At 33.4% G+C, this 26834-nt stretch overlaps 3 protein-coding genes and 1 pseudogene across 5 annotated transcripts; 2 read left to right on the plus strand and 2 right to left on the minus strand.

The window, feature by feature from the left end:
- The first annotated feature begins 444 nt into the window (after positions 1 to 444).
- LOC132188425 (Regulator of Vps4 activity in the MVB pathway protein) lies at positions 445 to 6096 on the plus strand. Its single transcript, XM_059602870.2, has 6 exons — positions 445 to 744; positions 881 to 1013; positions 3044 to 3147; positions 4454 to 4598; positions 4735 to 4872; positions 5196 to 6096. Exons 1-6 carry the CDS (start codon positions 704 to 706, stop codon positions 6072 to 6074), a joined length of 1440 nt encoding a protein of 479 aa, XP_059458853.2. The 5' UTR covers positions 445 to 703; the 3' UTR covers positions 6075 to 6096.
- An 849-nt stretch (positions 6097 to 6945) lies between these two features.
- On the plus strand, positions 6946 to 10162 carry LOC132188844 (Putative methyltransferase family protein). 3 transcript variants are annotated; one of them, XM_059603410.2, is made up of 8 exons: positions 6946 to 7338; positions 7455 to 7528; positions 7618 to 7720; positions 7981 to 8031; positions 8874 to 9027; positions 9284 to 9422; positions 9717 to 9822; positions 9919 to 10162. In XM_059603410.2, exons 1-8 carry the CDS (start codon positions 7128 to 7130, stop codon positions 10089 to 10091), a joined length of 1011 nt encoding a protein of 336 aa, XP_059459393.2. In that variant the 5' UTR covers positions 6946 to 7127; the 3' UTR covers positions 10092 to 10162. The 3 variants fall into 3 exon arrangements, with proteins under 3 accessions (XP_059459393.2, XP_059459392.2, XP_059459394.2); XM_059603409.2 differs by having other exon boundaries at positions 6948 to 7365; XM_059603411.2 differs by lacking the exon at positions 7981 to 8031 and having other exon boundaries at positions 6948 to 7365.
- Positions 10163 to 18941: 8779 nt separating this feature from the next.
- On the minus strand, positions 18942 to 20089 carry LOC148584968 (uncharacterized; annotated as a pseudogene).
- A 3978-nt stretch (positions 20090 to 24067) lies between these two features.
- On the minus strand, positions 24068 to 26083 carry LOC148584969 (uncharacterized). Its single transcript, XM_088517614.1, has one exon. The coding sequence runs from the start codon at positions 26081 to 26083 to the stop codon at positions 24068 to 24070; it is 2016 nt and encodes a 671-aa protein (XP_088373740.1).
- Between the last annotated feature and the right edge of the window lie 751 nt (positions 26084 to 26834).

Below are 26834 nucleotides of genomic sequence, written 5' to 3' on the forward strand. Positions count from 1 at the left end.
TTACTTAAAATGGGATTAATTATCTAATTCTCTCTGTATGAGAAAGTTTGGAAGCTAAACACCACACCCCTCCCACCCTCCCCCCCCTTCTTCCCTAAATTCATGACCTCTATTTGTGCCTTGTTTTAAGTCTTGGCCTGTAAATTTGTGCTTTCAATTTTATTTACCTAAACTACCCCTCCATTAATATCAAGCCTACCTCAAGAGAACGTAATTTCATCCCCTTACTATTAACCAACTTGGGTTGGGAAAACGCGCGCGCAAATACTTTCCAGCGGGAGAGAACTCGTCCTGAGTCCGACGTGGCAAATCTCTCTCTCTCTCACAGCTTTCCTCTTGAGCTTCCCTGTTTTCCAACTGTTTTCCAATTTGTATAGATTCTGCTTGACCATTCCTCTCTCTCTCTCTCTCTCTCTCTCTCTCGTATATATGAACAAATGGATGGATACATACGTTTCTGTCTCTCCATCTTTCTAATCATGTGGGTCTTTGCATCTCTCTCCCTTAAGCACCCCCATTGCTTTTCTTCTGGTTTTCTCTAACGCTGAATCTTGGCAACACCCGAATCCCATTTTCGCTGTCTCTTCTTTTCTTTACCTTTGCAGCACATTTCTATAACCATTATACAATCGTTCTCTTTCTCCATCAACCCCCATCTTTCATCTTCTTCTTTTTCTTTTCTCCAAAACTCTTGGTGTTCAACATGTTTGACGGATTGTTGAAGTCGAAATTCTACTCCAAATGGTTCGACGAAAACCCATTTTGTTTTCTTCCTTTTGTCTTTGTAATTTTGGGGTGTTTTTTGTTTCTTTTATTTCTTTAGATTGTTGGGTATGTTTTGATTTCCGTTGATTTGATTTTTTGGGCTTTGTTGATATAGCAAATCAAATATCAATCTGTTGAAGAAGCGGCTGGAGGTGATAAGGAAGAAGAAAGCCGTGGTGCTGAAGTATTTGAAGAATGATATTGCTGATCTTCTTAGGAGTGGCCTTGACATCAATGCCTATGGCAGGGTAAGTTTCAGGTTCATTTGGGTTTCAGCTGTTTCATATTCCTGCTTTGTCCTAGTTTTTTGGATTGATGTGGTAAATAAGCTGAGATTCAGGATTAGTTTTATTTTTTTTGATCGTTTTGGATGATCTTGTGGCCTCAATTTGTTGAAAAAGTCTTTGCATATTTTAGTTTAATTCGGGTTCATGGATTTCGCTTTTGCATGATCTGTTTTAGCATTTCTGGTGTGTGATCATGGAAATCAGTAGCTGTTACATAACTTGATGCTGTTCATTACTGATTTTCAATTGTTATTTTCTTTCCTAGTGTTTCATATTTCTCTTAGGTATGGAATCTTGCAGTTATTTGCATCCAAACAAAGCTTTATATTTCTCTATTTGTTTAATACCCTCCGCCGATCTTGAAAGTCCTCATGATTTCCTGTGTCCAGTTCCGAGTCGGTTCGTATTAAAATGTGTGACATTGACTTTTTGCAGAAATTTGTTTCATGGGTTTTATTCTTTTATTAGTTATAGAAAAAGGGAATTATAATAATTTTTTAGTGGGACCCAATTTTTGTCATTGCCACAAAATGGCATCACATGCATCTCCCATCTCCCATGAAATGCGGCTTCAAATGTTCATGCATGTGTTCATCTCCGTTATGATTGCCAATTTTTTTTTACTCGAGCTCAACACATATCATTGAGAACTTTAATGGGCCTAATTAAATAGGTCAGATTATGATTGATTTATATAACCTTATACTTATTTTTCGATACGACGTGAGCCGACACGCAACATTTATAGCAAACAATTTTGGAAAATGTTAGGCTTACAAACACATTTTACAATTTTTTTTTTACAAATTGATGTGGCACAACATGATTGGGTTTCTCAAAATTTAAATTTATTTTATATCCAATCATGTTGTGTCACATTAGTTTGTAAAAGTTTTTTTTGTAAAATGTGGTTGTAAGCCTAGCATTCCTCAACAATTTTTTAATACGACTGGCAAACCCGACATAAATCCAATATAAAATTAGCGGATTATAATTAAGAGGTTTGATATGTTTAATAAAATAAGTCGAGTTATAATTGACTTATATAGTATTGTACTCGTGGCTTAACACTATCCTAAATCATTTTTTAACCATGAAATTATTCTTTATATGGTCGCATGAACTGTGTCGCTTGATATAGTATTGTCCCGGGGCATGTGAGAGAATTGTGGCAAAGTGAAAGATTTTAACAAAAGATGAAGAATAATGCTACACTTAGAAGATAAAATGACGAAGGAGAAGAAATAGGAGAGGGAAATTGCTCCAGAGAGAGGTTTTTTAAAGGTGAAAGATTTTGGCTTCTCATGGTTTTTGGAGAGCTCTGAGCCATTTTAGTGGGAACAGTTGCAGGCTTCGTAAAATAGTGTTTTTAGATTTTGGTTGGATATTTTCTTTCAGAAGGTGGCATTGGAACAAACCCTTACGGGGTGTAGCGCTTCCTTTGCATTCCACAGAGAAATGCATGTATATATATATACTGTGTACGAGGATTTGATAATACTTGCTACAATTTTGTCCCCTGGATTGAGTTATATAGAATGTAGAGAAGGACAATAACAATACAAGCATAAACATAAAGGCATCAAAAGTCTCATGTTGAAAGAATATGACCAGAGTCAGGACAGATAGGAACTTGAAAAGAGAAGATGGGGCTTGTGATAAGATGCATGGGGATATGGGTCCATAATAATATTTCTCACTAAACTGAGTAATTTGGTCCTATAAATTATTGTTTCCTTTTGCTAGATATGAATTTTTGCGTATCCATTTCATAGGACTGCTGGATTAATGTAGTAAATATGACTGATGAATGATTATATATATGTCTGTGTATGAATAATTGAAAGAGATTATGCTTTCTTGAACACTAAACTAGAGCAGTGAAACACAGCTTACATCCTTATTTTGCTTATATTGATTCAGAAATTACCACACACAGACTCTATATTATTTTTAGCTAAAGCTTTTAACACTATGTAAATGGTGAACAGGCAGAAGGGCTTCTGGTCGAGCAAAACATGTCATCCTGTTACGAATTCATTGAAAAGTTCTGTGGGTGTATCTCCACTCATCTCTCTGCCATGCATAAACAGAGGTACATGTGACTGCCTAACCAATAGTGATTTTGCATGCTCTATCAAATAGCATTCTTGGCCCAAGTATTCATGTCATCTCTCTTTTGCTCTCTTGTTCTCTGTCTCACTGATATGGGATTTGGACTTGAAACAAAAATGCATTTTTCCGGGGAATTTCCGTTGATCTTACTGAAAGAAACTTTTCCCTATTGCCAAAAGAAGAAGAAGAAACTAGATGAGTAGATTCGAGGCCACATGAAGTAATATATCTGCGTATCTAGACATATGAGAAGTATTGTTTTGAAATTACCATCTAAGTATGCCGATACCATGTTATCATGCATACAGGCACTTTTTCAGTTTAAATTTTTATTTTTTCTCAAATGCATTCAATCTTTTTACCTTATTATGTTTTAACTGGAGATGGAAGCAAATACTTGTATGCTGCTTCTTGTTTTCTCTCTCTTTCAATTTTCACTATGATTAGGAGTTAAGAGAGAAGGGAAAGGATAGGTATGGAGAAGAAAGGATATTTTCTCTTGTTTGGATGTGTACAAGAGAACAGAGGTATATACTTTTGCAGTTTACCATTAGATCCTTTGTCGGACCAATTTAATTGCATATTCAGTTGGGGGTATCTCGTATTACGAAGATAAATCATTAAGATGTTTTGTTCTCCTTCCAAACTCGGCCAGATTGAAAAGTGAGCCAAAAATGAGGGGGGGTTTTCCCCTCAAATCCTCTCCTCTCCCTTTATTCTCCCAGTCAAAGGATTATTCCTATCCCTTCTTCTTCCTTTCCTCATCCCAAAAATCCTCCATCCGATCTGGGTGTTAACATTTTATTAAGTTTCTTGTGCAGTTGAAGCTTGCCGTACTGAGTGGTCATGAACGAAAATCTTAGACTGAGCTGCTACTTTTCAATTGAATTGAATTGATTCAGTACATTTGCTTAATCATTAAGGTTCACAAATTAAGCACTTTCATTTGGAGTTTGAGCATGCTACTCATACATCTTACCTTATTTCTATTGAGGCCTACTGAAGAGTCCTAACTTTTATCAGATTACTAACTGAGTAGAGAGGATAACGCTTAACATACAGTTAGCCATTTGGATATAGTCATAGGAACTTCTTTGAGAGCTAGATGTTGAGGACTTGGAGCTCATTTTTCGGCTTTAATCTTCAAAATATTGATTTTAATCTACATATCAGTTTATACTTAAATGAGGCCTGAAAAAAAGGCTATACTTTCTTATTAAAATTTAACTGTTCTGATCCTGAGATTCATATCTTTCCCTACACCTTCTGTTTTATCCTTTATATAGCGGTTGCCCTGAGGAGTGCAAGGAAGCTGTTCCATCTTTGATGTATGCAGCCGCAAGATTCTCTGATTTGCCTGAGCTCCGAGACCTGAGATCTATGTTTACCGAGAGATATGGAAATTCCCTTGAATCTTATATAAATAAAGAGGTAGATTCATATATAGGTTCCTTAATAACTCGTCTCTACTATTCCCAGCTCCAGTCCATTAATAATATATATATTGCTTCTTTTGTGAATATCTTTGTTTGCGGTACTGACCAAGCTAATGGCTTTGATTAATCAGTTTGTTGAGAGGTTGAGGTCAAATCCTCCTACAAAGGAGATGAAGATTCAGTTACTGCAAGACATAGCACAAGAATCCAATATAGGATGGAATAGCAAGGGTTTAGAACAGAAATTGTATACTACTGCACCAAAACAAGTAAGCTTCACTCTCTATTACTATAGTTACCTCCAAAATTGTTAGACAAAGATATCAGAAGGGAAATGGAAAACAACTCGGAGATGGGGGGTTATAAAAAGATATCTTTTACCTTTAGAAGGAAGGATGGGGACGTCTTTGAGACAATGGAAGCCATATCTACAAAAGGCCTGCTTTTAGCTCACAATTTTTATATATACCAATATAACCTTATTGCTCACAAGTTCGAGGCCGGCCCTCCACTTTAATTTAGTTCTACTTGTCATAATTGATCTCCCTTTCTACTTCTGATTACTTTTTGCAACATGTATGACTTCTTCCAGGACCATCCTGAATGTGTTTCTTTAAGCAATATTGAGGATGAGAAATGGCAGAAAAACAAGGATGATGCAGTCCCAGAAAGAGACAACCAGAATGCTGGGAACAGACCGAGCAATGGGAAGGGTTCTATTACAAAAAGAAAGGAAAATGACCGTAATTTTCATGGAAGAAAGGATGACGTCATTCATGATAGGCACAGGATGCCTAGCAGTAGTGAAGAAGAGAGGACTAAAGATATATCCCAAGATGGCCTAAAAACTTCTTCAAGAACGGTTGGAAGTGCTTCTGCAGATGAAGTAGAAAAGGAGACACCATTTCACTATAAACTTACCCCTCCACCTTACCTCAAAAAGAAGGCTGACAAAAACAAAAGCAGTCCAGAGGAACCCCCCACAAAATTAGAAGTTAATGTTGATATGGAAGCAGCTCATCAACATATTGGTGGTCCTGTTGTTGAAGATAAGCCAAAGCCAAGGTCGGTTAGGAGGAGAAACTTGAAACCACAGCCGGATGCGGTTGATAATGATCCAAGGGATGCCGAGGAAAGGAAGCTAGATGGCCATCTGATGCAATACAATAAGAAGCAGTCACCCTTAGAAGCCGGCAAAACAAAAACATATCTGAAACCTCCTCCTTCACAACAAAGAAGAGATCACGAGTATGATGAATATAGTAGGAATAGAATGAAATCTGATTCGGATGTTCCACCTGTTAGAACAGCATCTTTTCCACTGGAACCAACTCTACCGGAGGCAACGAAAAAGCATGTTCGAACCACTTCCTTACAACCAGAGATGCTGAGCATGGCAGGGCATGTGCATCCTAAGCTACCAGAGTATGATGATTTGGCAGCTCGGATTGCAGCTCTTAAGGGAAGATGAAAGTATTAGATACTTAGAAACCAATTCTTTCTATTCTTTTTTTACAAAAAAAAAAAAAAAAAAAAAAAAATCTTAAATTCTATACATTCTAAATGTGTGATACGGATTTCTGTAGTTACTTTGAGTACATTAGTTTGTGTAGGGCATGCTCTACCAGTTTCTTCACAAGCTGACATGCTGAACATGTTGGTGCATGCCCATATCCTAAGCTACTAGATTTGTAATGAATGTTCATGAGCTTGGACTGCAACAGAAACTTTGGAGGCAGATTCCTTCTTTTTTTTTTTTCTTTTTTTTTTTGGTTTTTCCTCCAACACAAAATCTTTATATGTTACACACCCATTGTGGGGTTTGTCTATTTTCTATTACATTACATGCAGGCATATGTATAAAATTACATCAGCTTTTTCCATAGAGATTTACAAGGAATACTAAAAAAAAAAAAAAAAAAAAAAAAAAAAAATCAGTGGAAGCGAATATATAAGAGAAAAAAACACAAAATTTGAGTGGTTCAGTGTTAACACCTACATATAAGACTATAATCGAGCAAATTTCTACGAGCGGATTCGTACAGTATCGAACTCGAGTTCAGGTCGAGCTAAATCGAGCAGGTTGTCAAACAGACTAGTTTATTTATAGTCCTAACTACATCTACCACATCTAATCACCCAAGGGCTACATTTTACTGAAACTGACTTAATTTCTCTTTACAATACGAAGGCTATATAGCACAGCACCTGACCAATTCTATGGACTATCCAAGATGTAAAGCCGTAAAGGTGGTTCATAAAGTAGCAAAAAATTTTGAGGCGAACATCTGAACGACTTGTCGCGCATGTCGAGAACGTAGTGTCGTTCATAAGATGGCAAAACGTGGCTCTGCCGTTTTGCTCCTCTTCTTGATTTCGTGCAATTTCAAAAACAGGACAAGAATGGAAAGCAGAGTGAAATTGGGGATTTAGGGTTTGCTTTTAGAATCGAATACTCCAACCACCACCACCACCATCATCTGAAGAAGAAGAAAAAGAAGAAGAAGGAACGGCGCAGATATCGATGCAAATGAACAGCAGAGATCCACCACCGGCAGAGGAGGAGGAGCAAGATCAGGTGATGAGCGAGGTCCACCTGGGATGCCCACCTGGCATCTCTGGGCCCCACATTTCCCACTTCGCCATTTCTCTTCCACCTACCACATACACTGATGCTTCTGAATATGACGACGAAGAGGCTTCTACAGATCAAACGATCAGCGTGGACCAAGACGGTGATTTGGTTCTTAGTAGACGCAACAGTCAGTTTATTTCACTTGCTCTGTGCATTTGCGAGCTTCAATGTCTTTTCGTTTGATGTGAATGAATATTTCTTACTATCAATTTGCAGAACCATGTTTGGACAGTTATAGCTTGAGCATTCAGCACAATATCACATCATCGATTCCGAGCGTGGGTTTGCAGGTGGTGGTTATTGGGTTTCTTATTTGATGTTTCTCTCGGATTTTATGTGCTTTGTTTTTTATGTCCCTCCTCAACCCTCCCCATTTCAGGTGTGGAGAGCGGAGCTTGTGTTATCTGATTTTGTGTTGCATAAGATGTTTACTTCATCTGAGTTTGATGGAATTGTTGCATTAGAGCTTGGTGCTGGAACAGGTATTGCTTTGATTTTCATGCTGCTTTTTACCATGTTTGAAACCCACAACCAAAAATGAATATGATATGAACGTGTTGAATCTCATTAGGAACTATAATAAATCTACATGTTATGGATTATTTAAGGGATATCATTTTTATGCTTTCCATTGACACTTTCTAGCCATTTATTAATATTTTTGAAGATTATAAAATTATATCGTCTATCTCAAACATTAAGGCATCTTGGATGACAAGATTTATCCTACGGTTTTCACCAGGATTGGCGGGTATATTACTTGCACGTTTTGCGGAAACAGTGTTTCTGACCGGTATGGTACCTTGCCTATACTAGAATATCATTCTTTATTCATATCTGAAATGATTCGTTATTTCAACAGTTTAGGAATTATATCCTCAATAAGTTGCCTGAAATATTGCCCAAAATATTTTATTCTGATGGATGGATGGATGCCTAATCAGTTATGTCTCATATATGGTTTACTGATATATGACTATTTGCAGCTGTGGATATATCAAATTAAATGCTTGGTTTCTACTTCCTCTGATTTTTTCCCCGGCCTGTTTTCCCTTATTTTTACTTATGGTTTTTATGTTGTTGGAACGGAGGGCTGTTGAAAAGCACAAGTTTTGCAGATATTTTACAAGAACGATATCCATTTTTGAAGTGATATTGTGAAATAGATGGAAGGAGCTTATACTTAATGGAGCCAATAAGCATGACTCTTTCTCTCTCTCTCACACACACACACACACACATACATGTCCATGCTTGCAGACTTTCATGTAGACTATTGTTAACTAGAGAAGTAGATACTATAGAAGGCAATGTCAAATAGAGCGCATGAAATTAGGTTATCTTATTAGAACACTATATTAGAAGGGAAAATCAGTACACCTGATTATTATGAACCAATAATGCTTTTTAACTGAAAAAACTTATACTGATTGTATTTATAACCCCTTTCTGTCACAATATTCTTAATAAAAGATTGAAATCCTTCACTTACATCCTCCACTGTCAGATTGCTCATAACTTATGGAGTTCTATCTTTGGCCTTTATGGATTAAAGTGGGTCATGTTACTTCACTTTGTTATGCAGAATCTGAATTAATTATGCTTTTCTCAATAGGCCTCTTTATTTGTTGACAGACCATGGTGAAGAAATTCTCAACAACTGTGCTAAGAATGTTGACCTTAATTCTGAACTGTTAAACTATCGAGCTGCAGTTCACATACGTGAACTTGATTGGATGAGTCCCTGGCCTCCTAGAGTAAGCGCAGGAGAGACTTCTCTGCATAAAAGGTGAGATTTATTACTTTTGTTGATAATGCAAAGAAAGCTAAAGAATCTAAAGATAACTTTAAAGATGGTTGGTCCAACAAGAATTTGACTTTTGATATGGTTCCAGCATCATATACCCTTTAAATAAATTTTTTTTTTTCTTTTTCTTTTTTGCAATTTTTAAAAACCCATTTTCTTGCTTTTTCCAACAATTCTGTCATACCTTAATGTCAATAACTTGGGAACATATATCATTTTGTGTAGTAGTGTCATCCAGGTATACATGGACCTTTTCAGAAGTTGAAGAAGTCCAGGGAGCTTCTGTGATTGTAGCTGCTGATGTAATTTACAGCGATGACTTGACTGATGCCTTTTTTGGTGTTCTACAGAGATTGATGTCACTGGGTTCTGAGAAGGTATACAAATCAAACATGGTAGTATGGCCAGCAATATGGAATAGCAAATATCACATCACGAGAGAATTGTGAGAATCTGTCCTCATTTTGGACTGAAAGATAAAAGATGCTTAAGATTCTGGACTAGGGCTTGATGGACCTTCCAGATGTAGTTAAAATGAATAGTTTTTCCCATGTGGGTGAAAGATACCCTCTCATTCAATTGTTGACATCTCTTGTCTGTTTAAATAGAAATTTTCTAATTTTCTCATATGGTGATCAAATAAATGACAACAACCTTCTTATCTTTCTCAGGTGCTATACTTAGCATTGGAAAAGCGCTACAACTTCAGTCTCATTGATCTTGATGTTGCTGCAAATGGTTATTCACATTTCTGTAGCTATCTGAGGGATGAAGAGGGTAAGCATCTTACCATTTAGGATGTGCTTATTACTATGAGATCTCCGTTTACAGCCTTGTTATGTGTTATTATCTGGTTTTGTAATGGTGATGCAGATTGTGAGGAAGTCAAAAATGGATGTCTCCCTTGTTTTGTTGGGAAGGTCATAGATCTCACACAAATTCCAAAATATGTGAAGGAGTACGAGAGAGGAAATGATGTTGAGATTTGGCAGATTAGGTACGAGAAAAGATCCCAATTCAGGGACTCCTGTGACAATGAGACTTAAGTTATGTAAACCTTGTGTTTGTAAAAATCCATTTAGTTTGTTATAAATGTCTCAACCAATCCTGTCCTCAATTCTATTTTTATAGTGGAAAATCCTTGAAAAGGTCATCTTATGCTCATCTAATTCAGAGTTTTACTTATTAGAAAGCCAGATTTCTTTTATCTTTTCTAGAATTGGCATTGCCTCTCCATTTTAAGTTTCTTTTCTTTCGGGTGCCCCAAAAGTCCATGAGTTTTGCTTATGCAACAATGGCATCACAAATGTTGTCAACTAATAGTAAATCTAAAAAAAAAAAAATCCTAATTAAAAAATCAGGAGGGAACGATCAGAGTAGCTACTCTACCTAAGTGTGATTATAGTAGTATCTACTTGCTTAGAAACTGCACTGAATGGGCCTAGACGATGAGAACTGTAGGTTTTTCCTCAATTCTGATTGAATTATAACTTGACATAATCCCACCAGGACATCATTAGAACCCAATACAACTAATCCTAAACAAGTTTAAATAAAATAAAATAATAATAATAATAATAATAATAAAAAGAAACTCTAAAATGATATTCCAGCACTAGCAGAAGAGTTGACATTCTTAAAAATTGGCCCTTTCCCAGTATCAAAGTTCCATTAACCGATCATTAAGTTAACATGTATTAATCTTTTGGAAACAAACTCCTTTCATAGTAGCTTATATTATATATGAAGCAAAAGAGATATATTAGTTAGTTTAGGGATAAAATGTTTTATAGCATAGCATAAATTTGGCCAAATGCACAGCAAATGATAACTAATTCTATCTACATTATTACACGTGGTTCGTTCTTCAAAATATTGATGAAAAAAAGATTAAAAAAAAAAAAAAAAGGAGTTGATACTATGCGTACGGTACTTGAAAAATGAAGTAGACGGGAATTGTAACAGATTTGATTGATGTGAGAAAAAGTAAGAATGTTTTGTATGAAAAAGTGAAAGAAATTTATTTTGTTGTGATTTTTTTATTTGAATAGTAATAAAAAGTGATTGATGTGATATAAAAAGTAAAAATGTTGTGGTTGATTTTGAGAGGAATAGTAGGGGCTTTTTTTTTTTGAGTTTATTGCCAAAAGACTAGAAAGATAAAGTGGACGGGAACTGTAACAGATTTAATTGATGTGATAAAAAAAGTAATGTTTTGTATGAAAAAGTGAAAGAAATTTGTTTTGTAGTAATTTATTTTTATTTGAATAGTAATAAAAAGTGATTGATGTGATATAACAAGTAAGAATGTTAAGGTTGATTTTGAGAGGAATAGTATGGGCTTTTTTTTGAGTTCATTTCCAAAAAACTTGAAAAATGAAGTGGACGGGAACTGTGGTAGATTTGATTGATGTGAGAAAAAAAAGTAAGAATGCTTTGTATGAAAAGTGAAAGAATTTTATTTTGTTGTGATTTTTTTTATTTGAATAGTAATAAAAAGTGATTGATGTGATTTAAAAAGTAAGAATGTTGGGGTTCATTTTGAAAGAAATAGTAGAGGCTTTATTTTTAGTCCTTTGCCAAAAAAATTTGGACTGTGTGTTGCCAAAAGAATTGAAAAATGAAGTTGATAGGAACTGTAAAATATTTGATTTATGTGAGAAAAAAAGTAAGAATGTTTTGTATGAAAAAGTGAATTAAAAAAAAAAATTTTGTAGTGATTTTTTTATTTGAATAGTAATAAAAAATAATTGATGCATGTAAAAAGTATGAATATTGAGATTGATTTTGAGAGAAATAGTAGGGGCTTTTTTTTTAGTCCTTTGCCAAAAAAATTTAGGCTGTGTTTGCTAAAAGACTTGAAAAATGAAGTGGACGGGAATTATAACAGATTTGATTGATGTGAGAAAAAAAGTAAGAATGTTTTGTATGAAAAAGTGAAAGAAATTTGTTTTGTTGTGATTTTTTTATTTGAATAGTAATAAAAAGTGATTGATGTGATATAAAAAGTAAAAATGTTGTGGTTGATTTTGAGAGGAATAGTAGGGGCTTTTTTTTTTTGAGTCCATTGCCAAAAGACTAGAAAGATAAAGTGGACGGAAATTGTAACAGATTTAATTATTGTGATAAAAAAAGTAATGTTTTGTATGAAAAAGTGAAAGAAATTTGTTTTGTAGTAATTTATTTTTATTTGAATAGTAATAAAAAGTGATTGATGTGATATAACAAGTAAGAATGTTGAGGTTGATTTTGAGAGGAATAGTATGGGCTTTTTTTTGAGTTGATTTCCAAAAAACTTGAAAAATGAAGTGGACGAGAACTGTGGTAGATTTGATTGATGTGAGAAAAAAAAGTAAGAATGCTTTGTGTGAAAAGTGAAAGAATTTTATTTTGTTGTGATTTTTTTTTATTTGAATAGTAATAAAAAGTGATTGATGTGATTTAAAAAGTAAGAATGTTGGGGTTCATTTTGAAAGAAATAGTAGAGGCTTTATTTTTAGTCCTTTGCCAAAAAAATTTGGACTGTGTTTGCCAAAAGACTTGAAAAATGAAGTTGATAGGAACTGTAAAATATTTGATTTATGTGAGAAAAAAAGTAAGAATGTTTTGTATGAAAAAGTGAATTAGAAAATTTTTTTTGTAGTGATTTTTTTATTTGAATAGTAATAAAAAATAATTGATGCATGTAAAAAGTATGAATATTGAGATTGATTTTGAGATAAATAGTAGGGGCTTTTTTTTTAGTCCTTTGCCAAAAAAATTTTGGCTGTGTTTGCCAAAAGACTTGAAAAATGAAGTGGACGGGAATTATAACAGATTTGATTGATGTGAGAAAAAAAGTAAGAATCTTTTGTATGAAAAAGTGAAGATATTTGTTTTGTATTGATTTTTTTTATTTGAATAGAAATAAAAAGTGATTGATGTTATGTAAAAAGTAAGAATGTTGGGGTTGATTTTGAAAGGAATAGTAGGGGCTTTTTTTTTAGTCCTTTGCCAAAAAAATTTGGGCTTTGTTTGCTAAAAGACTTGAAAAATGAATTGGACGGGAACTGTAACTGATCTTATTGATGTTGAAGTAATTTTTTTATTTGAATAGAAATAAAAAGTGATTGATGTGATGCAAAAAGTAAGAATGTTGAGATTGATTTTGAGAGAAATAGTCGGGGGTTTTTTTTGAGTCATTTGCCAAAAAACATTTGAGCTATGTTTGCCAAAAGACTTGAAAACTAAAGTGGACGGGAACTGTAGCACATTTGATTGATACGAAGAAAAGAAAAAAAAAAAAGAGAGAATGTTTTGTATGAAAAAGTGAAAGAAATTTGTTTTGTAGTGATTTTTTTATTTGAATAGCATTAAAAAATGATTGTTGTGATATAAAAAGTAGAAATGTTGGGGCTGATTTTGAGAGGAATAGTAGGAGCTTTTTTTTGAGTCTTTGCCAAAAGACTTGAAAAATGAAGTGGACAAGACCTGTAACAGATTTGATTGATGTGAGAAAAAAAAGTAAAAATGTTTTAAATGAGAAAATGAAAGAAATTTGTTTTGTATTGATTTTTTTTATTTGAATAGTAATAAAAAATGATTGTTGTGATGTAAAAAGTTGAAATGTTATGGTTGATTTTGAGAAGAATAGTAAGGACTTTTTTTTAGTCCTTTATCAGCAAAATTTAGGCTGTGTTTGCCAGAAGACTTTAAAAATGAAGTGGACGGGAACTGTTCCAAATTTGATTGATGTAAGAAAAAAAGTAAGAATGTTTTGTATGAAAAAGTGAAAGAAATTTGATTTGTAATAATTTTTTTATTTGAATAGTAATAAAAAGTGATTGCTGTGATGTAAAAAGTAAGAATGTTGGGATTGATTTTGAGAGGAATAGTATGAGCTTTTTTTTTAGTCCTTTGCCAAAAAAATTTGGGCTGTGTTTCCCAGAAGACTTGAAAACTGAAGTGGACGGAAATTGTAGCAGATTTGATTGATGTGAGAAAATAAATAAGAATGTTTTGTATGAAAAAGTGAAAGAAATTTGTTTTGTTGTGATTTTTTTATTTGAATAGTAATTAAAATAAATTGATGTGATGTAAAAAGTAAGAATGTCGGGGTTGATTTTGAGAGGAATAGTAGGGGCATTTTTTTTTTTTAGTCCTTTGCCAAAAGACTTTAAAAATGAAGTGGTTGGGACTGTAGTAGATTTGATTGATGTGAGAAAATAAGTAAGAATATTATGTATGAAAAAGTGAAATAAATTTGTTTTGTAGTAATTTTTTTTATTTGAATAAGAATAAAAAGTTATTGATGTGATGTAAAATATAAGAATGTTGAAGTTGATTTTGAGATGAATAGTATGGGCTTTTTTTTTTTAGGTCATTGCCAAAAGACTTGAAAAATGAAATGGACGTGAACTGTAGCAGATTTGATTGATGTAAGAAAAAAATTAAAAACGTGGAGGAAATTTGTTTTGTAGTGGTTTTTTTATTTGAATAGTAATAAAAAATTATTGATATGATGTAAAATGTAGAAATGTTGGAGTTGATTTTGAGAGGAATAATATGGGCTTTTTTTTTAGTCATTTGCCTAAAAAATTTGGGCTGTGTTTGCCAAAAGATTTGAAAAATGAAATAGACGAAAACTGTAGTAGATTTGATTGATGTTGTAGTAATTTTTTTTTTTGAATAATAATAAAAAGTGATTGATGTGATGTAAAAAGTAAAAATGTTGAGGTTTATTTTTAGATAAATAGTAGGGGCTTTCTTTTTTTTTTTCTTTTTTTTTTGAGTCATTTGCCAAAAAAAAATTGGGCAGTTTTTTTCCAAAAGACGTGAAAAATGAAGTAGACGGGAACTGTAACAGATTTGATTGATGTGTGAAAAAAAGTAAGAATGTTTTGTATGAAAATGTGAATTAGAAAATTTTTTTGTAGTAATTTTTTTATTTGAACAGTAATAAAAAATGATTGATGTGATGTAAAAAGTAGGAATATTGTGATTGATTTTAAGAAGGGGCTCTTTTTTTTAGTCCTTTGCCAAAAGACTTGAAAAAAATGAAGTGGATGGGAACTGCAGCTGATTTGATTGATGTGCGAAAAAAGTGAAAGAAATTTGTTTTGTAGTGATTTTTTTTATTTGAATAGTAATAAAAGTGGTTGATGTAATGTAAAAAGTAAGAATGTTGAGGTTGATTTTGAGAGGAATTGTGGGAGCTTTTTTTTTTTAGTCCTTTGCCAAAAGACTTGGAAATTGAAGTGGACGGGAACTGTAGCAAATTTGATTGATGTGAAAAAAAAAAAAAAATGTTTTGTATGAAAAAATGAAAGAAATTTGTTTTGTAGTGATTTTTGTATTTGAATAGTAATAGAAAGTGATTGGTGTGATGTAAAAAGTAAGAACGTTGGGGTTGATTTTGAGAGAAATAGTAGGGGCTTTTTTTTGAATCCTTTGCCAAAAAAAATTTAGGCTGTGTTTGCCAAAAGACTTAAAAAATGAAGTAGACACGAACTTTTGCAAATTTGATTGATGTGAGAGCATTCACATCTGTCTCAACAAAATAGCACTTTTTGCTATTTTGTTGAGCCAAATAGCAAAAAACGCTTCCCATTCAGCTCAACAATGGGGTCATCAAATTGTTGAGCACTTACAGTGCTCAGCAAGTGCTCAGCAAGTTTGCTGAGCACTATTGCTCAACAATGCATATTATATATTAATAAAAAATTCTTTCATTTATCTCTCCTCTAATAAAAAAACTATTTTATCATATCTCTCTTCTTTCTCTTCATGCCTCCTTCTCCCTCTTTCTCTTCCCGCGTTCATCTCTTTGTCGCACAGTCGCTGTTCAACTCAGGCTCCTGTTGCAAGGTACCCTTTTTATCTCTCTCTCAAACAAACCCATGATCTGGATGTTAGATTTTGTGTTTTGCTTTTCACTTTGTTTACATGGATTGAGCCAGGGTGTGGATCATAGGTATGTAGTAAATTTGGGTTCTTTTACTTTTCTCCTTCATCTTCTTGCTCAGCTGCCATACGAAATTGCATTTCATCTAGCACTTTCTAATTTTAGTTTTGTTTTGTTTTTGGGAAAAATGCTTTTGGATAGTAGAAAAGAGATAACTTGACAAATCACACTCACTCACAGTCTAAAATACTATAATACCCATCCCTTCCGTGCACCGCTTCTTTTCTCTGCCCTTTTGTCATCAAAACCAATGGTCTTTGAGCTTAGAAACCGTTCCAGTAGGTAAAATCATCTTCTCTTTAGCTTTTTTATCTTGATTCTCGGTTGGGTTTGGAATGGGTTTGTGTTTTTGGGTGTTCTTGGCGATTTTTGGGTTGTTCGGTTAACTAACGGGTTGAGATTAGGAGTTTGTTTCTGGGTTATTTTGATGGCTGGTTGATGTTCTGTTTTTGGGTGTCAATTTTCTGGGTTGATTCACGGCTGTAGCGAAGTTTAATTTTGGGTTTTTCTTCTCTTGTTATTTCGGTTTGGGGTGTTCTTGGAGTTGGATTTTTGGGCGTAAATTCCAAATAGTGGTAACCAAAATTTTTTTTGATGAATTTGGGGATTAGAAAACAGGAATATGCTTAGAAACTACATGGATTGTGGAGGGTTTGTAATTTGCAATTTTGGTTCAATCTTTTGGTTTCTTGGTATAGGTTGCCTAAAGTCAAAAAGCTGTTCAAGTTCTGCAATTCCTCTTTGATGTGTACTAATTTTTTTTCCATAACCCAATATCCATGAACCGATTAGGACTATTTTTTTAGAGTATTTTTTGAAAATTCTTTATATATTTGTGTTGATTTTCTTTGTCAAATTTGCAATTTTATGGTTCTCATTGAATATGCTATAATCTTCAAAATGTGTTAATATACATATGTTGGAAGTTGCTGGAGAAGCATAACACAAATTTGCTTTTAGTTGATGAATTTGGGGATTAGAAAACAGGAATATGCTCAGAAACTACATGGATTGTCGAGGGTTTGCAATTTGCAATTTTGATAACATGTTCTATACAAATTTATTTTCTATGCAATTTTGGTAACATGTTCTACGCAATTTGCAATTTTGTTAACATTTTGGTAACATGTTCTACATGTATTGTGGAGGATTTTTTTTTGTAATGTGTATTTGTACTTTTAGGATGGATTCCCAAGATCAAGGGAACATGTTCTACACAAATCTCTTGCAGGCAAATTCTGACATTGGGAATTTATTTTTGGGTGAATCTCAACATGCTGCAATATCCATCGAAGACTTTCAACTCCAAGTTGAAGTGATAAGTACTAAGAAATCACAACGGGGTAACAACTTCTTTGTAGAGGAGGACATTTGTCTTGTATTGTCTTTGATACATGTTAGCCAAGATCCAGTGCAAGGGACGGACCAAAGACATACGACATTATGGGAAATAATCCACGCTAATTTCCAAGAACAAAAGTCTTTCTTATCTACACGTTCTCCTACCTCTCGAATGAATCGATGGTCAACAATTGAACAATCAATTAATAAGTTTTCTAGGTAGCTCACTCAAGTTGAAGGTTAGAATCAAAGCGGTACCACCGTGCATGACAAGGTATAGCTTATATTTAAAGTGGTGTCAATGCATCAAATTACCAATAGTTTCAAGATACTAATTTCTTTTCTATGTACTTCAATTATTCAGTTTGCCAAGGTGAAGGCTATGTACCAAAAATTTAAGACTACCTCTTTTCCACTTGAACATTGCTGGAATTTGTTGAAGGGCCAACAAAAATGGTTGCTTCATGGCTCCAATGAAAAATCAAGAAGAAGATCATTGGCAACATCTTCTAATAATCTCAACCTGAAGTTGATAAGTGAAGTTGTTAGGGAGGATGCATTGCATGATAACAATGGAGACGTTGAGAGACCAATAGGCAGGAAAGCCGAAAAGGCAAAAAGAAAGAGAATTGAGTGTTTCTCTAAAGATGTTGTGGTATTCATGAAGAAGAAAATAGAAATCCTCGGGGAAATGCGTGTTCTAGGAGAAGAGTTTTTTAACTTTGAAAGGGAAAGCTTCGCTTGGATTAGTTGGACCAAGAACATAGATATAATATTGAGGAGGAGAAATTGAATATAGAAAGGAAAAAGTTTCAATTACAACAACTAGATCGGGAGGACAAAATATTAAAACAGGAGGAGGAAATAATATTGATTGATACAAGTGGCATGTCTGTAGTACAAAAAAAATATTAGAATCAACGCCAATTGGAAATCCTTAAGAAGCAAGAATTAAGCAGCCAGTCACCATTTTTTGGAAAAGCTTTGCTTGTAACTTTATTTTGGCTGTAGCTTCTTTATGCCTTTACTCATGTTTTGGTAGTAAGAAGTTTAGTGCAAACTATAAAAGATTGGTAGTCACCATGTTTTGGTAGTGACAAATTTAGTGCAAACTGTAAAGATTGGTAGTTACCATGTTTTGGTGAGACAAATTTAGTGCAGATTGTGAAAGATTGGTAGTCACCATGTTCTTACGCTTCATTCCACAACATTCCTGTAGTTAACCATATATATTGCAGCCAAGGTAACAACTGCCCCAACTAGTTGCACGAGTGAGAAGGTCTGACCGAGATATATAAACCTGAAAAACAAATCAAATGAGCACAAACAATTCTAACAAATATAATTCATAAAATACCAAAAAGAAAATGAAAATTAAAAATAAACATTTTTTAGATAAACATTTGATAGCCTTACAATTTCCTCTTCCTTTAATGGTTAGATGGCCTTACCCAAAAATTGATGCAAACATTGTTAAATAATGGAATTTCAAATTACAATGAAGAGTTCAAATCACCTGTAAAACGTGTGATTTTTGGAAAGTCACAATGAAGAGTACAATAATGGAATTTCAAATTACAACTTAATATAAATAATACATGTTACAAAGTTCCTATGATTGGCCATGTCGTTACCATAAGTGCCCGACAAGGTTTGATTGGAGATGAGAATGAGTTTCTCGGTCTCTAATGCGAAAGTGGTTTTGAATGAACTCTCTAAAATTATTTGTTTGATCACGTGATAGTGGTTCGGGAGGATTTTCATCGCTTTGTTCATAATCGAAGTCTAGCATGTCTTGCTCATCTCGCTCAACTTCAACAATCATGTTATGGAGAATTATGCATGTTGTCATAATTTATTTGAGTTCGGAGAGTTTAAACATTTGTGCAGGTTGACGGACCATCGCAAATCATGCTTGCAACACTTCGAATGCACGCTCTACATCCTTCCTTGTCGACTCTTGTACTGCAACAAATGTTTGTTCTTAGCTCCTTGTGGAGCTGAGATTGTTTTCACAAATGTTGACCACTTTTGATATATACCATCAGCAAGGTAGCATCCCATTATGTAATCATGACCATTAATAGAAAATTGACTCGAGGAGCACGCCCTTGAGTGAACTCAGAAAATATAAATGACATTTCTAGCACATTTATATCATTATGAGATCCAGGTAACCCGAAAAAAAGCATGCCATATCCAAAGATCATTTGATGCAACTACTTCCAAAATAATGGTTGGTTCATGGATATGACTAGAATACATACATTTCCATCCTACTGGGCAATTCTTCCATTTCTAGTGCATGCAGTCAATGCTCCCCAACATCCCTGGAAAGCCACGACTTTGCCCAACCGCTAGCAATCTTGCAATGTTGTGATTTGTTGGTGACCTCAAGTACTCATCAGAAAAAATAGAAACCACAGCTTTAACAAATAATTTTAGACTCATCATTGCGGTGGTTTCTCCAATCTTCAGATATTCGTCCACAAAATCACCTGTTATTCCATATGTTAGCATCCAAAGGATAGCGGTAATCTTTCGAAATGAAGTTAAACCAAGTCTTCCAGCATTATCTCTTCTTTGGACAAAATATGGCTCATGAACTTCAACCGCAGATAAAATACGGTGAAAAAGAAGAAGCCTCATTCGAAACCTCTTCCAAAACATTTTTGGGGGATATACGGGTGATTTAGCAAAATAATCGAGAAAAAGTCCTTTGTGGGTTTGCAAATGATTACATCTAATATATCTTCGACGTTGGGTCGCACGACGATGTAATAATGATTCTTCTTTCATAGCACCAATTATCTCTAAATCATCCTCAGAGTCATCAAGAAGCATTTTGCGAAGCGAAGAACGACCCTTGAAAAAATTAAGAGCCAGAAGTGAAAAAAATAGAGAATGAATATTGGAAATAAAATCGAGTTGAGATGAATGAAAGTATATGTTACAATGTTGTTGGGTTGATGACCATTTGAAGACAGTATATTATTGGGTTGATGACCTTTTGAAGACAATATATGCTACAATGTTGTTGATGATCATTGGATGCCTTTAAATGCTGTTGATATCCAATGTTACTGTTGGATGCATTTAATTTTGGGAGCAAAAGTGGTTTAATGCTTGCTGTTGATGGCAGTTTGAAGAAAAAGTGAATGCTACTAGAATTTAAATGATTTGATGACCATTTGAAGGAAAAAATGAATAAAGAAAGAAAGAATAAAAAAAGAATAAAGAAATAATAGATAAATAATATTTAAATGATAGAGAAAGAATATTTAAATGAGTGTAAAGTTAAAATGCTGAGCTAGATATGTGTGCTTTAAAAATGTGGGTGGGTAGCTGAAATAGATAAAAGTTGACTTTTAGCTAAAATTTAGCCAAACATTTGCTTAGCTGGATGTGAATGCTCTGAGAAATAAAGTAAAAATGTTTTGTATGAAAAAGTGAAAAAAAAAAAATTGTTTTGTAATGATTTTTTTATTTGAATAGAAATAAAAAGTGATTGATGTGATGTAAAAAGTAAGAATGTTGGAGTTGATTTTGAGAGGAATAGTAGAGGCTTTTTTTTTAGTCATTTGCCAAAAAAATTTGGACTATGTTTGCCAAAAGACTTGAAAAATGAAGTAGACGAGAATTGTAATAGATTTGATTGATGTGAGAAAAAAAGTAAGAATGTGAAAGAAATTGTTTTGTAGTGATTTTTTTATTTGAATAGTAATAAAAAATGATTGATGTGATGTAAAAAGTAAGAATGTTATGATTGATTTTGAGAGTAATAGTAGGGATTTTTTTTTTTGAGTCCTTTGCCAAAAGACTGGGAAAATGAAGTGGACGGGAACTGTAGCAGATTTGATTGATGTGAGAAAAAAAGTAAGAATGCTTTGTATGAAAAAGTCAAAGAAATTTGTTTTGTAGGAATTTTTTTTATTTGAATAGTAATAAAAAGTGATTGATGTAATGTATAAAGTAAGAATGTTGGGGTTGATTTTGAGAGGAACAGTAGGAGCTTTTTTTTGAGTCTTTTGACAAAAGACTTGAAAAATGAAGTGGAATGAAGCTATTGATGTTGAAGTAGATTTGATTGATGTGAGAATAAAAGTAAGAATGTTTTGTATGAAAAAGTCAAAAAAAATTGTTTTATAGTGAATTTTATATTTGAATAGTAATAAAAGGTGATTGATGTGATATAAAAAGTAAGAATGTTGGAGTTGACTTTGAGATGAATAGTAGTGGCTCTTTTTATTTTTTATTTTTTTTGATTCATTTGCCAAAAGATTTGAAAAATGAAGTGAACAGGAACTGTAGTAGATTTAATTGATGTGAGAAAAAAAGTAAGAATGTTTTATATGATAAAGTGAAATAATTTTTTTTTTGTAGTGTTTTTTTATTTGAATAGTAATAAAAATGATTGATGTGACGTAAAAACTAAGAATATTGGGTTTGATTTTCAGAGGAATAGTAGGGGATTTTTTTTAGTCCTCTGCGAAAAGACTTGAAAAATGAAGTGGACAAGAACTGTAGCAGATTTGATTGATGTGAGAAAATAAAATAAGAATGTTTTGTATAAAAAAATGAAAGAAATTTGTTTTGTAGTGATTTTTTTTATTTAAATAGTAATAAAAAGTGATTGATGTGATGAAGATCTTGGAATTGATTTTGAGAGGAATAGTAGTTTTTTCTTTTTGTCATTTCCCAAGAATACCACATACAAATTTAGGCCTTATTTGGATGGCACTTTTTGTTTTTGTTTTGAAATTGGGATTTTTTGATTTTGTAAAAATTTTTGGTTCAAAAATTTGAAAAGCCAAAATTTGCATGTTGATTAGCAAGTACAATTTCCATTTTGAAAACCTAATTTTAGTGTATTCCAAAATTGTAGGTAGCCATAAATGCCTATTATTGGTCTTTGATTTCCACCAAATTGAATGATTGTATTGTCCTGAAATACAAAGAAAAAAAATGAAAGGGTGAGATCTACTTCGGTATTTTGGTTTTGAGACTCAAAACCGACATTAACAAGGGTTTTTTTTTTTTTTTTTTTTTTTTTTTTTTGTGTTACATGTAAACTAGCAATTAGTAAAACTGGACAGGGGTACTGCTATTCATTACTAGCAAAAAAGAGCATGCTACTTCATACCATCATCCACCTCACCTACTTCATTCAAGTTTGCTTCTACCAACAGTAAATCATCTCACAACATAAACAACATGATTTCATAAAATGTCTTGTTTGCAAAAGACAATCCCCAAGCTTGTATAATGGAAACAAGTGAAAACCAAAAACAAATTCAGGCAAAGAAGATGACTAACAGTAGGACTACTCCCAGGCAATATAGTACGTAAAGGACTGAATGAAAACAATATCGTATAGCCGTCTTTTGCCATTGTTTGTCCAATGCGCCACTATTACCGTGGACTCCCACTTCTTTGACATCAGCCGATGGTGTTGACATATTTAGCAGCAACTCATCTTCCCAATAGAAACTGCCTCGATAATTCTGCATTAAAACCAGTGAAAAAATGTATACAAGTAAGGTCCACCTCGACAAAAATACATATTAAAAATTGTATTTTCATGTAACAATGCATTTGATATCAATACCACGAGTTCATAATGTACGTACTATATGTGAACATCAACTAGCGCATAATTGTCAAGGCCAAAACGTGCAATGTGAGCAGCAAAAACTAAATTGCCATTTACACAACATTCACACTTGGTGAACATGATATAGTTAATCAATTAAGTTGATTGGTATACATGAATTGAACATGAGCATTTTTTGTCATACCTGAAAAAGGGGACACTTGTAAAAGCGCCTCATGTAGTTCCTATCCGTCTTAGAAATGAGTAGTCTCATCGGTCCCACACTACATGAGCACTCCATCTCCAGATCCATACTTAAACTTTTTCAAAACATTGATGAAGCCAAGCAAAATGACATGCATATAAAACTAATGTAGTCCAACCACCGACATAATTCGACATAGAAAGTTCGTTCATTAAACATAAATTAAACAAGAAAAGATAATAAAACAAAAACAACAAAAAATTAACAATAGGTTCAACATCTGACATAATTATACATGACACATAACACAATGTCATGCATATGTTCAGTGGCGGAGCCAAGAATTCAGTATACCAGGGGCGTCAATAAAATAATAAAATAATTTTTTTTTTGTTCTCTTTATATATTATATTTTTATTATAATATGGTAAATTCAATCAAAAGAAATTATACCACAATATATGTATCACAAAAAGCATATTTATGTGACTTCATAAATATATGCTAAATTCATATATCAGTTACCATATAGGCACTAGTACAAAAGTAAAGCAAAATACAAAATACAAAGTGCCTAAAATTGCATTCTACGAGGTCTTAGAGAAACAAAATCTTCAAGTATCAAATCTGAATCGAAGCTTTTAGCAATTTCTCTTTCAATGTAGATAAGTAAACTATCTCCAAGAAACTCATCTTCCATTTTGTTACGAAGTCTTGTTTTAACAATTTTCATTGCTGAAAATGCTCGTTCGGTAGTTGCTGTAGACACTGGAAGAGTTAAAACAAGACGAACCAATCTATCAATAAGATAATATGTATCTGATTTTCCTGCCTCTATCAATCCTCGACATAATTCCGCAATGGAAGACAATTTTTGTAGTTTCGGATGATTAAGCATATCAACTTCAAAATGCTTCAACTGAAATCTCAAAATAATTTTTTACTGCTCAGAAAAATCAAGAGAATAGTACTTTTCTGCAAGACTACATATATCATCAATATTAAATGATTTATAAGCATCATTTGGATCCAAAGCTGAACTAAGTGTCAAGAGTTCCATTGCCCTTTCACCAAATCTACAATCAAGCTCTTGCAATTGATAGTCTATAGCAGCATTAAATACATCAAAATGATAATAATGTTCCACCGTAATGTGATCCCGTGGAAGACGACCTCGGCCTTTAACATAACGAGCACCAAAATCTGGAATGTCTATTTCAAATTTCTTAGAGAAAGAGACTACTTTCTCAAGAAAATTATCCCAATCTTCATTTCTCAATTTTTGGAGGAGTACTTTTGTATTAGAAACTAATTGCATAGCATTCAAGATGTCTTGAGATTTTTGTTGCAAATGTTGACAAAGACAATCAGTGGTACCCATGATTTCCCTCATCAAATGTAAAATGAATATAAATCTGAATGATGTAATCATTTCATAAGCAACTTCAGCATCCCCACGTTGAGAGTAAGTGGATCCTTCTTTTATAATCTTCTCAAGCACTGAACAAGCAGGATTAAACAGCCTTAGTAGGCTACAAATAGAATAAAAATGAGAACCCCAACGAGAATCACCAGCTCGTTTCAAAGTGCCAATTTGATTAGCTCCTTTTCCAGTTTCAAGTTCCTCAATAGCTATCAAATATGCGATATCTGCTTCTTGAGCATCTTGCAAATCACGATGACGTTTACATGAAGAACTAACCACATTAATAATGAAATTCAAATTTGAGAAGAAATCATGAACAACCGTTACCTCTCGAGATGCAGCAACTAATGCTAATTGTAATCGATGTGCAAAACAATGAACATAGTATGCACAAGAACATTCATTAAGAAATAATGCTTGCAATCCTTTCCATTCACCACGCATATTGCTAGCACCATCATACCCTTGTCCACGAATACTTTGAATATCAAGACAATTTTGAGAAAGAACATCAGATATTTTATCCTTTAAAGTCAATGTAGATGTATCTTTAACTTGGACAATATCAAAGAAGCGTTCTTGTATAAAACCATCTTTGTTAACAAATCTCAAAACAATAGCCATTTGTTCTCTCTTAGACTCATCTCGTGCCTCATCAACAATAATGCAAAATTTTGAATCACCAATTTCTTCACGAATTGCATCTCGCACTCTTTTTGCCAAGACATGTAAAATATCTTTTTGGACTTGAGGTGAAGTATATTTTGCATTTTGTGGAGCATTTTCTAAAACAACCTTAGCAACATCATCGTTGAAATTGGACACAAGTTTTATCAACTCAAGAAAATTGCCGCGATTTTTAGAATCGGGACCTTCATCGTGACCTCTATAAGGACATCCTTGATATGCTAAATACCGAATAGATTCGATTGAAGTCTTCAATCGCAATCGATTGTTCAATTTTTCTTCCGAAGTTTGCTTATCTATCACCTTATCAATATGTTGAGATTGATTTTTCAAATTGTCACAACACTTAACAGCATTATTATGAGGTGAGCATGGCCCATTTCCCATGTGGACCAAAAAAGAACAATGTGTGCCATCATTAACTTTCTTCCATTTGCGAAATCCTTCAATAGTAAATGCACTACCTCCAAACCGTCCCGTTGGCTTTTTAGCAAAAAGAAAGCAGGGTAAACAATAAGCAGCATCTTTGTTCTCAGAATATTCTAACCAATCAAACATCTTAAACCAAGATGATTGAAATCTTCGGCGGTTTTTTTCAGTTCCCGAAAACGGATATCCAGAACTACTAGAAGGAATGAACCTATTCGGACCGACTTTAAGATAAGCACATCTAATTTCATCCTGTTGATTAACAGGATATTCCCATATTTGAGGACGTAACCCGGGATCATGTTGTAGAGTAGAAATGTCAAATGACTCAACTATTTGAGATTCAATTCTTGGCATCTTAGAAGGGCGTTGCTCAGGAGCTAAAGTTTGAGGATTTGATGTCGATGAAGACATTCTAGTATTTGAATCAGCATCTTTTTTCTTAAAAAATGCATCAATTGTTTTTGGCTTGCTCATAATGTAATCTAAGAATTTTCAGAAACCTGAAAAATTATTTATCTATTAGTTTTATTTCTCATACTAAACAATTCATGTCTAATGAAACATACTCTAAGTCTCTAATGATATTATAATAAAATTATTAGCATATTCCGATAGCTATTAGCCTAAAATGAATTTATAAAAAGAACAAACCTGAGATTGGCAATGATCTTCTGAAACTCGTTGATGCTTGACAAAATCCCAAAATATATAAAACACACCTAACAAAAAAAATAACAATATTGTTTTTATTAGAATAAGATAAACAAAATGATGAAAATAAGAGATATATCACAATTAAAAAACTCCATAAATTTCAGTCAATCATATTAGAGTTTGCAAATTGCCCAATTAAAGATACCTAAAAATCTTTATACATTTATCTCACAATGTAATTTAGCAATTTTAAGTTCAATATTGTTCTAGTGGGGAAGGTTTCAAAGGTAGGCGATACTTTTAAAGGATAGAGGTTTTTATCTGCACATGTATTGTAATGATTATTCTGCCAATAGAGTTGAGGATACATGGGTTGGATTGAAGAATAGTTCTGCATACTTTTGATCGCACGTAGAATGGTATGCTTGAAGCCAAAAAAAGAGAGTGGAAAAAGAATAAAAGATAGAAAAAAAAACAACAATTATTCTTTCATCCCCCATTTTTTTCC

This window comes from Corylus avellana, chromosome 6 (assembly GCF_965113065.1).
Source record: "Corylus avellana chromosome 6, dhCorAvel1.hap1.2, whole genome shotgun sequence".
NCBI classification, from domain to species: Eukaryota; Viridiplantae; Streptophyta; class Magnoliopsida; order Fagales; family Betulaceae; genus Corylus; species Corylus avellana.

Coding starts and splice junctions, on each gene's coding strand:
- LOC148584969 (XM_088517614.1), bottom strand. CDS start 26,083: ATGTCTTCATCGACATCAAATCCTCAAACTTTAGCTCCTGAGCAACGC.
- LOC132188844 (XM_059603409.2), top strand. CDS start 7,128: ATGCAAATGAACAGCAGAGATCCACCACCGGCAGAGGAGGAGGAGCAA. Junction 8,032..8,873: donor GGAAACAGTGTTTCTGACCG/GTATGGTACCTT, acceptor ATTTGTTGACAG/ACCATGGTGAAGAAATTCTC. Junction 9,423..9,716: donor TGTCACTGGGTTCTGAGAAG/GTATACAAATCA, acceptor TATCTTTCTCAG/GTGCTATACTTAGCATTGGA.
- LOC132188425 (XM_059602870.2), top strand. CDS start 704: ATGTTTGACGGATTGTTGAAGTCGAAATTCTACTCCAAATG. Junction 745..880: donor TCGAAATTCTACTCCAAATG/GTTCGACGAAAA, acceptor TTGTTGATATAG/CAAATCAAATATCAATCTGT. Junction 1,014..3,043: donor ACATCAATGCCTATGGCAGG/GTAAGTTTCAGG, acceptor AATGGTGAACAG/GCAGAAGGGCTTCTGGTCGA.